At 34.0% G+C, this 12,162-nt stretch overlaps 1 protein-coding gene across 5 annotated transcripts in view; it reads left to right on the top strand.

Annotated features, from left to right (window-relative positions):
* LOC122532455 (probable serine/threonine-protein kinase dyrk2) overlaps positions 1–12,162 on the top strand; it is a 307,330-nt gene that overhangs the window by 186,127 nt on the left and 109,041 nt on the right. For 4 of the 5 annotated variants that reach the window (XM_043661252.1, XM_043661258.1, XM_043661233.1 and 1 more), the window contains exon 3: positions 11,966–12,016. The exons of the other annotated variant lie outside the window; for it this stretch is intronic. In XM_043661252.1, coding sequence (XP_043517187.1) covers positions 11,966–12,016 — 51 coding nt within the window. The remainder of the gene's footprint in view (positions 1–11,965; positions 12,017–12,162) is intronic. 5 annotated transcript variants of the gene reach the window in all.

The following is a 12,162-nucleotide window of genomic DNA, read 5'->3' as shown; positions in this document are numbered from 1 at the left end:
ACTTGCGTTGGCAACTGATTGCGGACCATAACGAGTGACCGAACCGTACACAATAATTCGTCGCTTTCTTTTTCTTTTGAACTCGTCGGTACGATATCACTGGATAGAAATTTACTAAGAGATAATAAATTTATTATTTGTTTTGCCTGGGTTATACTTAAATATACTTAGAACTGAGAAAATATTGCAATTTTGGGACAAAAAGCTCTCGACGTGCGTCATTCCAGCGCAAGAGGTTAACCACTTGCGTTGGCAACTGATTGCGGACCATAACGAGTGACCGAACCGTACACAATAATTCGTCGCTTTCTTTTTCTTTTGAACTCGTCGGTATGATATCACTGGATAGAAATTACTCAGAGGTAATAAATTTATTATTTGTTTTACCTGGGTTGCATTTAAATATATCTAAAACTGAGAAAATATTGCAATTTTGGGACAAAAAGCTCTCGACGTGCGTGGCACGTCATTCCAGCGCAAGGAGGTTAAAAACTTTCCGTTCGGTCTTTTTCCCATTCGGAGTATTCCTCGAGCCACAAAATTTCGCGAGAGACACGTACGTTTCGATGTCGGTCAAGTGTCGGACGGATTCCTTCCTGTTCGAGGCACGTTTCGATCAAGCGATGATTGAAGGATCGCGGTTGAGGGGGCACGACCGAGCGTGGTCTGGCTCTGCACGATTCACCAGGTGCAGTTCACCAACCTGGCATTGAGCGAGGAACGAGTCATCGATTATTGGTGCGTGACTGCGATTGTAACCGCCTGTATGAGAATAGACCGTGCGAAAATTCGCAGAGGAAAAACCGCGCCGTTCGCCGCTTTCGCTTTTCCATCGTGTTACGCTTTTGGACGAACGCTCTGCCCCGCGGGCGTGATTGAGAAATTCCGCGGCGGAAACGAGGGAACTAGCTGGGCAAAAACTGCTATAATTGGCGTAATTGAGACGTTTGTTGATAAAAAAGAAGTCTGCCACTCTTGATTCTTTTCTTCTTCTTCTTCTTTTTTTTTCTTTCTTTCTTTCTGACAATGGTTGGGAATAAATAGAGATCTAGAGAATAAATCTCGCTCTCGATTGTCGAATGGTTAAAGAGACGGCAAAGTTGCGGTAGTTTAATTTGAAAGGAAAATGTGTCATCGAATTATATTTTTTTCTCTTTTTTTTTCTGTTTAAGAAACACTGTTTGGAAATTTATATTTTTCATCATTTGACAGTTTTTTTTTTTAAATTTCTACTTTTTAGTATAATATTTGCATCTTTATTTTATAATTTTATGTCGTATAATTTTCTTTCGGTGAATTCACTTTGTCAAACTTCTTTTGTCGACGTTACAGATGTAAATGAATCTTTTCAATGGAAGTCGTTTAATTTAAAATGTATCGTTGAATTCCATCCATTTCAAGTTTTTCTTTTTTTTTTTTTTCCTTTAAGAAGCACCGAAATCTGTACTTTTCATCTAGCAATTTTCTTTCAAATTTCTACTTTTAAAAGCAAAGTCTCACGCTGCAATTTCACATTGTCAAACTCCTTTTTTAACATTTTTACGTAAGAGAATCGGTTCGGGCAGTACTTTCACTTGAATTTCACAATTGTGACAAAATCGTTTGGATTAATTAATTGGTATAGTTTTCGTAATCACTCTGAAACGAGCAACTGTCGCAATTTCGAATCTCGAGTTCGACGTAACGCGAATGATGATCTGGCGCACATCTCGTGACAGATCGAAGAAAAGCTTGGACGAACGATAATGAGGGAAACAGAGGGCAAGATATCCTCGGTTTCGCGCGGCCTGCAGCAACCTCGTGAATGATCGAGAGAGTCGAACACAGTGATCTTTGTGTCTGCACGTGCGACGCCCGAGAGAACGGGAGGAACGATTTATCCCCGATTCGACGAGTGTAAATTGCAGTTCACTTTGGTTTTGCAAGCGCGAACGCGGCCGGCCACGATCGTCACGGGGCCGCGGATGATTAATCGACCGCTCGTTTTAATTATTTTCTCAGCCAGAGATTAACCGTTCCAGTGTCATTTTTCTCTTCTATTTAAGAAACCATGCGGCGCGATAGCGCTTTCTCGCGAAAAACGCCAAGAAGCAACGCGGATAAAAGCAGACAATGTAAAAGCTATTATGTCTATTTACGCACGTGATTCAGGTTTAATTGAAAAGAAAGTAATCAAGATGTATAGATCCGAATAAATACAGGGTGGTCACTGAAAGACTGAATGATATAAAACAAAAATAACTTTTACAAATACATGTTTTTTTATTATTTTACTTGGAAATATAATTAACTTTTTATTATTTTAATTGAAAATATAATTATTTTTTAATAATTTTTTAATAATTATTTTATTTGGAAATATAACTAACTTTTTATTATTTTAATTGAAAATATAGTTAATTTTTAATAATTTTTTTATTATTTTATTTGGAAATATAATTAACTTTTAATAATTTTTTTATTATTTTATTTGGAAATATAATTAACTTTTAATAGTTTTTTTATTATTTTATTTGGAAATATGATTAATGGATTTTTTCTTGGAGTATTTCTTGTCTATAACCTACAAAAAAAGATTGGAAATGAACAAGTTATGACTTTTCCAAACCAACCTCTTCAGTTTTTCAGTGGCCACCCTATACGTACATACATATATTCGAACGAGGATCCGATGGAACGATCGATGGAGAACTATGGGATAAACAAAAGTGACGATCGAGGAATACGAGTCGATGGTGCGCGCAAGATCCAGTTCGTTGAACGATTATAATTCGACGAATTACGCGTTGCGTGTAATACTTAGCTGTACGAACAACTAACGTCGGAGGAACGATGGAACGATAACGATAAGGTTTATCGAACGTTTCTCTCCCGATTTCTCTCGCGTCTTCGACGAATCAAGATCTATTTACAGAGGCCGGGTGATATATCGGCTCATTGTACGTTCGCAGCTAGTTCAGCATCAGTGACATCCGGCACGTATCGGGAAAGCTGTTCACGCTCTTCGCTCGCGTACACTCGTACCGAGTTGCATTCCCAAACACTGTCCTGCACTCTCTTGCACAATATAATTCACCGTGTAATTAATGTGATATTAGTAAATAGATATCATAGGTAGCAGTAGTCATAGACAACTCTTTGAATTTTGGAAATTTCGCGGAGTAAGAGGAAGTTCACAGTGAAGAGCATAGAGTTATGACTGATGAAAAATCGTCGATAATTTAAACTTCAGAGAAAAATCACGTAACAGTAAAGTTGATGATTAAAATCTCTAAATATCATGAAATAAATATAACAAAATAAATCTTTATTTTCACAGTCTTGAGTTTGTTTTTTTTTTTTTTCCAAAGATGATTGACATTGTTTTAAATATTAGTTTTTGCTCGACAATTGTAAAAATATTGAAACACCTTTCTCGCAACTAGATCCAATATTAGTACTGTTAATACACCAGTATTATTACCATAATTATTATTTTGACGAATGAAGTCTCCCCTTTACAAGCCTTCAAAATTTGCTATACAATTTTTTCCTCGGCGTTTCATTGAACTCTGAATATTGTGACTGAATGGCAAAAATTCAAGAAATCTTAACGTTTCATTTTAATGAAATCCTAATAAATCCTAATAAAAATCCTAATGAAAATTCAATGACAAAAAAAGCCAAAATTATTTTTACCTTTATGACTTGTATCGAATTTTATTTATTTTCACTGTGCAAGAGAGTCCCGGTAATTGTTGGCGTGATTTTCAAATGAAAATGGAAGAAAATAGTGCCGAAAAAATAATTTATCGAATTATTTCTATTAAAATGTATCGAATATCTCGATCAAGATATACAGGGCGTAATATATCCGACTGGAATAAATCATTTGATAACAAGTCTAAATAAATCTTCGTTCGATAAAGCTAGATGGGGAGAATAGAGGGATAATTAGTTGTTTACCACGAAAAGCCACCCCCGGCACGCAACAAACAAGTAGGAAACGCACGTTGTATGACCGAAGCCAATCGGGACGCATAATGAAGTTCCTGGTGAAATACTACGACTTCCTAACCGTCAAGTTTTCCACGGTGAGGCTTCAACTGCAGATGAAACTGTAGATCGCACTTTAGCGTTCCAGTTGTGAGTTGTTGACACAATGTGTCGGATCAACCCGTTTGTTTCACGATTAACCCCTCAGCCGCTCTGATTTTCTTTTTCTTTTTTTTCTCGTCAAAGTAGTCGTATCTCTTGGGATCTCTAGTTTCATTTCCCCCCGTAGATCAAGTGAAATAATAATTGGTAAAAGAGTCCTTGTAGAAAATACTGCAACTGTTAAATATCGAATTTTCGCTCGTCGCTATGTTCTAACATCGTATGTTCTATATTTGAAAATAAAAATATAAAATATATAATAAAAAATATATAAAAATATATATATCGAAAACTAATGTATTTAAAAAGAAACACATTCTTGCTTTTCTATATGCGAGTAATCTAAGAACGAACAGGATTGTCACCTGTTTTCATAGTATTTGCAAATTTAAAATCTGACGTTTTCTGCAAGAACTCTTTGATGATTAGTATACTACAAGAGAAAATTCTTGATTTTTTTTTTTATTTTTTCGTCAAAGTATTCGTATCTCTTGGGATCTCTAGTTTTTTCCCCCGTAGATCAAGTGGAATAATAATTGATAAAAGAGTCCTTGTAGAAAATACTGAAACTGTCAAATATCGAATTTTCGCTCGTTCTATATTTGAAAATAAAAATATAAAATATATAATAAAAAATATATAAAAATATATATATCGAAAATAAAACTAATGTATTTAAAAAAAAAAACACATTTTCGTTTTTCTATATGCGAATAATCTAAGAACGAACAGGGTTGTCACCTGTTTTCACAGTATTTATTATTAAATTTAAAATCTGACGTTTTCTACAAGAACTCTTTGATCATTAGTATACTACGTGAGAAAATTCCTGTAGAATTTTTATATTCGAGGACAGCTGCGAATACTTTCGTAGTGATTAAATGCACAAATGCGTAGCTGATTTGTTCACGTTGCACGCAGTAGAATGAAATGGCATGGCTAACGATTGCAGAAGGGCTTGTTAATTTTATGCAACAGGTAGGTTGATTCGGAGTAGATTTATAAATCGTCGAGAGAGAAAGAGAGAGACAGTAAAGGTTTGATCGAATTTGATCGAATTGTCTGTTCGTAGATTCAGTCGTGAGATTGCTTTAAGCACCTGCTTAAACTTTCTAATCAAACGGTCGTAAAACCGTTCCGTATATTTAGTGTTGGCAAAATGTTTGGCCACGAATCGTTGCTCCTCTGTGCCGCAAACAGAACAACGCAGAAATTCGTAGTGAAAACAATTAAATCAATAGTGCTTGAATAGTTGAAAGCTGTTATTAGCTATTATTTATTTGAGTAAAATATATTCTCCAATTCTCCTTGTATTAAATGGCAATTAAAGGGAAAATTTATGAAATTCCTCGACTCTATCAAACGTTTGGATATTGATGTATACAGTTAGTCGTATTAATATTCAGATACTCAGATATTTGAACATCAAATAAGTAATAGAGACAATAAATTTGGATTCGTTTTAGAGCTTGAAGTCTCTACTATTCATTTTGTTCTAAGATGTTTTTATATCACGGGTGGAAAAGTGAAGATTTTCTTCTCGAAAGTACTACAAATTGTCGTAGCATGTCATTGACAAATTTTCTTCAAAATTTAATCTACAATGAATTTGAAGACCAAAGCCTCCGAAATTTACATTGACTTGAACGTACGATTTCTTCTCGCCATTTTATTGAATTTTGAACATGGCATTTACACTGTGCTACGATCATGTATAGAGTGGTCACTGAAAGACTGAAAACACATGTTTTTAAAATTTTTTATTATTTTACTTGGAAATATAATTAATGTATAATTAACTATATAAATAAATTATATAATTTAATATTTTAATATTATAAATTAACTATATAATTAATTATATAAATAAATAATTAACCCATAAAAAAAGAAAATAAAAAAGATTGAAAATGAATAAGTTATGACTTTTTCGAACCCTTCAGTTTTTCACTGTACTTTGAAAAAGAAAAATGCCTCCATTTTCTCATCTGCTGCGTTGAAACGTCATAAAACAAAACGAACGACATATATTCGAAAGTAGAGATTTCAAGCCTCGAAACAAATGAAAATAAAAAAACGCAACAGTTATAATATTAACACGTATACGTTAACACTAGAACTACCAAAATGGTCGAAATGACCAGTTTCTAACTTTTTTTCAGAATTAGCTTCGCAGAATCGTAATGCCGCGTTTTTAGAGATTTTAATGACTTTTGTAAACTATACGAATAAAGCTTCGTAAGTCCTTTATTGTATTATAAATTTCTTTCTGTTCCTGGCACTTCAATTTTCTGTGATTTTTATACCTTGATCGTCGATAATTCTGGTGTTAAAACAGAGGAATGGTTCACTCGACGAGTCTCTCGTTAATTAAAATCTTCCAAAAAGTAGCGAGTAGTTTCATCTCCTCCTCCTCGATAAATAAAGTCTCAAGGATACCTTGCCGCGAGATAGCGCGAGAGAGGAGATACGACGAAAGAGCAAGGCGGCGAGCAACCAAGTGTTGGCTGGCACGCAGTTATTATATAGATAATTAGCCGCGTAAGAAGAAGGCGAACGATAACGAGGGCGATTCGTTATCACCGATGAAAGAATGGCATTATGTCGGGGATGTTGGAGCACGCGTTTCCATTATCTTCGCTTATCGCGCCACCTCTTCACTCTCTGTCGTCCCGCGAACGATAATCGAACGCTTCTGTGAATACGACGACCGGCAAGAAAGAATTCGCAGCCTCCCCTTGCATTTTTATCCTCTGGATAATTCGCGAAAGCACGCAGATGCGTGGCAGAGATCGCCGTTAGGAAATATTTACGAGCGATCGTGGGTGGTTGTTCTCGTGATTTATGGCGCGGATTGATAGTTCGTTTGCTTACGTGCGAAGGAAGAGGATGTTTTCTTTTCCCGTGATTTTCCTTATCGATTGGGGGGCCGAGCCTATGGAAAATTCAGAATAGATAAAACATTTATTACGCTAGAAGTTTATTGTAGAATTGGGATGATATTTCAACGCTTCTGGAGATATTTCTTGCGACTATATTGCGTGTATCTTGAAATTTCAATTTCACTGACACTGTTGCATCGGCACTAACGATAACGATAAAATTATAGAAATTAAAGTTGTAAGAAATACAATATATAGCGACAAAATTAATTTCAATTCACGAGTTTCAATTTGTACGTACATACATACATGTACATACTATGTATCATGGCGATGTGTCTGACCCAATACGGTTCGACGCTCGTTCTACTTGAATGGTGGCCTACAGCCAGAATCACTCTCAATTTTTCAGTCACTTTCAATCTAATTCCCTAACTTTTGACCAATTTTACGTTTGATCAACACGATTATCTCTTACTTGCACATGCTAATGAAATTCCAAAATGTTTCACGTAGCACACAATACGAACATGAAAGTTCTTTAAACAACGTACGCAGATGTACACTTCCGCTCAAAAGTCTTTGATTAGATTTAGGATTATCATGTAATATAACATAACACGAAAATATAATAATACAATATGTCAATACATTAGCAGAATCTTTAAATTTGTATAAAGTATGTTTTACATTTATTCTATTTAATTTAATTTTATTACATGCATTTATTCTAATATAATAATATAATATATTGACATATTAGCCTTATTGTATAAAATATGTTTTACAATTATTGTATTTAATTTAATTTTAAAATATGCATTTAGTCTAATATAATATATTGACATATTAGCCTTATTGTATAAAATATGTTTTACATTTATTGTGTTTAATTTAATTTTAAAATATGCATTTAGTCTAATATAATAATACAATATATTGACATATTAGCCTTATTATATAAAGTATGTTTTACAATTATTGTATTTAATTTAATTTGAATATATGCATTTAGTCTAATATAATAATTTATATTGACACATTAGCCTTATTGTATAAAGTATGTTTTACATTTATTGTGTTTAATTTAATTTTATTATTCAGCCTAATATATTTATATTAATATATTATTAGTCTAATATAATAATACAATATATTGACATATTAGGCTCATTATATAAAGTATGTTTTATATTTATTATAAATACAACAATATATATATTATATATCGCATATTGCGTGTATAATTTATAAATATTGTATTTACTGTATGTAACTTATAATTTATATATATATTCATTATGCCACTTTTATCAAGTAAATATAATACTCTAAGATTTCTGAGGGGAGGTGTACACAGTCCCGCATAAGCTGCGAAAGCGTTAATAACATAATCGTCGTTAATTATCCAGGCTCCCGGCGTTCGCAATAACAGTTTTCACCAATCGAACGAGACGTTTGGTTTTTCAATTCAATTGCTCATTTACGACGACGTTTATTTAATCCCCGCTCGAAACGAGATCATTACACGGTGCCTCGGCCCCTTTCACCAATCACGCACCACGCAACATCACGAACGAAGGATTTTCATTAATTTTTTACAAGTTGCAAAAATGGCCACCGATGGACGCTCGACAAACGGACGGAGGATGGAAAATCTCTGACAGTCGCGACGAACCATGACTGAAGCGCTTTAATCGGTCGGTTGATCCCGGGACGATTCGCGTAAAGCTTGGCGAGAATCTATCGTTAATCGGCTGTCAATTTGCAAACGACCGACGATCGGTGAAAAAAAAAAAAAAGAAAAGAAAAGAATTGCGAGAGGCTCGTTAAGCTTTCGCTTCGAGCACGCATAATGTTAATATTCGCGAGCGTGTGCCTTTCACAGGCACTGAAAAAATAGCTTCATTTTCAAGTTGATCGATCAAACTTCGATATATGCGCGTGTCGCACGTTTCGTTGCACTTATGTTGGCCAATTATTCAGCGAAAGTATCGCTCTCCTCGACGACCCGTTTGAAATGTTCCAGTCACGAGTAACTTCGGCATCTCAATTGTTTATTCTTAGTTTTTCGATTCATTGTCAGAAAATGTTGATTACTCACGGATTTACGAAGCTTGGTGCCAGTGATGATTGGTTTTTAATGACAGTTGGTTCGAGGAATTTCGTAGTTCTAAAAATATAATGCGTTTGCACATGTATGTATAATTTTCATCTCAGAATGTATATTTCCTTTTCTAACTTTTATGGTGGGGAACAATGATACATCGTCCCTATATTTTTCTCAATACGTTCTTTGAATTTTGTAATTACTCGAACTTGCAATTTTTCACTGAATTTTTATACTCTTCTCTCTCGAAACTTTTTATCAAATCTAGCTCGATGTTTACTTTGCCCTTCTTCGATCAGTACTGAAAAAATTAAGATTTAATAAATTAAAAATAAGTCATTACTTTTTCTAAATGTGATATATTTACATCTATTTTTAATAAAACTTTGATACCAATTATAAACTTGAGATTGCACTGTGTTGTATATTGAAATCTATAAGAGCCACGCAATTGCTCGCTAATAATTTCATAAATATTTTCACATCTCTCCTCCATCGTGCGCTTCGCGCTCATCATTTCAGAACATGTTTATCAGACATCAACGTCGTGCTCAAGCGTATAAAATCTCACGGAGACGAGCGTCGTTCTAACCTCAATTTCGCTGTCGTGTTATCGCTCGCTGCTCGTCTTAATTGGTTAGTAAGCAAATACGGTGAGAGTGAGTCGCGTGACGCTAATTTCGTAATCGAAGATGACTTTCTTCGCTGTCGCTGCAGCTTCGAACGTTCTCGATATAAATCGGGATGATGTATGCTGTCAATTACCTGCTGCTTCGTGCGTACGTTTCAAGTCATCGTTTGTGACATGCTTCATTTAGATTTCTCTGGCGTTAAATTCTACAATTTGATTTCATATATTCATTGTGTCGATACACGATATTTCTTAATGTCAATTTCAAATTTCACCTAAGTTTGCAAAACGTAATTAGAATAATTTGATAATTTGACTCGATACTTTAAACTGTTGTAACTTCGTGAAGAAAAAAAAAAATCATGCAAAAATTTCAAGGAATTGATCCAAAGAGGAAACTTTGAATTCTACGAATTCTCGAGATTCAATGGCCAGCAAAATTTTTTCAGTATCTATAAAAAAACCTTGTTTGAACTTGCAAGATTTTCAAGAGAAAAGGCATCTTCACCTATCCTCATTGAAAATTTCTTTTTTATCGACGTTCTATCAGTAATCTCAGATCAAAGTTTCCCCTTTACGACCCCTTTTTCCTTAAAAAAAGTTTCTCGCAAGATTTTTTTCACCAAATCACGACAATCTAAAACTCTCATAAATGTACCTAGTATTTCTTCGTATCAGTCAAAGTGTTTTTTCTTTTTTTTTTTTTTTCGAAGCAGATGGTTAAAAATTCGTCGACAGCTCGGTCATGAAACAAACGATAAGGCCGAGGGTGTGTCAAAGAAGATGAAGGCTGTCGGGGTCGGTTCCGCTCGTATTCTCTGTCAATTTGTTTCGCGGCGAAGGTTTTATCGAGACGTCCATTATTCTTCGGTGGCAGTGGCTCAAAGAGCGGCGGGAAACGACAAAGACCCAATGAACTTTATCAAGCGGACGCTGCTGCGCTGCGGAGTGCAGTGACACGCCGATGCAATTTGTCAGTCGTTGCACCGTAACCTTCTCTATGAAAATTATCCGGCTGGAACACAGCCAATAAAACAGCCGAGGAAAAGTTTCGCGGCCGTCAAAACGAATATCAAATTCACGGCTGCTGCCGCCTGTAGAAACGAATGAGACACTCTTTGTTCTCCATTATTCTCGTTTCGGTACGTTGTCCCGAAAAAAGTACAGACAATTGATGATCGTAAGGAAAATTCTTGCTCTTTGTTCGTTAGATTAACTGCGAGCACCGACTTCCGATTGATTTGTAAATTAAATGTAGAATTGTAAAATTAAAAGTAGAATATATAAAATTAAAAGTGAAATTAAAAGTAAAATTAAAAGTAAAATATATAAAATCAAAAGTAAAATTAAAAATGAAATTAAAAGTGAAATTAAAAGTAAAATTAAAAGTAAAATATATAAAATTAAAAGTGAAATTAAATGTAAAATATATAAAATTAAAAATGAAATTAAAAGTAAAATATATAAAATTAAAAGTAAAATATATAAAATTAAAAGTGAAATTGAAAGTAAAATATATAAAATTGAAAGTAAAATATATTATATTTAAGTAGTATATTCTATAATGTACGATATATAGTACATTATAAAATAAATTGAAAATTTTTGAAGCAGAACCTTCGATAAATGTCACAAAATTCAATTTATGATTTTAATTGGATTATTAATGAACTATTTGTAACGGTTGATCGATACAGAAAATAACAGTAAATTGAGTTTGAAAAGTACAACTGGCATGCGATATTTATCTTGGAAATATATTTCCAAGAAACGTCACAAACTTCCATTTCATTTAGTTATTAATGTGTTAAGTTAACGAGCCGCGAATTTGCAACGTAAATGTTTTTTACTCTGTAAATTCTTCTCTCTCGTTGAAATAGGAAGTTTCGTTGACTACATAAAATATATCCACCGTGTAAAATTTCACACGTTAATAAATTTCATTTCACAGCGACAGCTATACTTTATAACTTCTCGCTTTTTTGTCACGTGGCTGAGGTTCGCTCTTTTTTTTTTTTTCAATGTTACACTTTATATATTTTCAGTACATTCGCATTATAAATTTACAATTTTTTTTCTCCTCGCAAGTGCTTCTCGTATGTCGTACCAAAGTATATCCTGTACACGGTTAATAATTTATACACGCTTACGGTTACGAAATGGAGATTGACCGATCAATTAATGTCGTTATTATCTTTGTTTCAGGTGAGTAGGCGCTCCAAAGAACGTGCATCTCTCTACCAAGAGACGGGGAGGGTGAGTTAACTTGAGTTGAAACTATAGCGACATTAGATCATAGATAGCGAATATCTTTTTGTGGAACTTCGAGAAAAAGAATCTATTATTTTTTTCAATTTCGTCCTAATTTTGAAACTGTTGTCCAACTCTTTATAAATTTATAC

This window comes from Frieseomelitta varia, unplaced genomic scaffold, assembly GCF_011392965.1.
Source record: "Frieseomelitta varia isolate USP_RPSP 00005682 unplaced genomic scaffold, Fvar_1.2 scaffold_140, whole genome shotgun sequence".
Lineage (NCBI taxonomy): Eukaryota > Metazoa > Arthropoda > Insecta > Hymenoptera > Apidae > Frieseomelitta > Frieseomelitta varia.
This window is presented reverse-complemented; position numbering and strand designations above follow the sequence as displayed.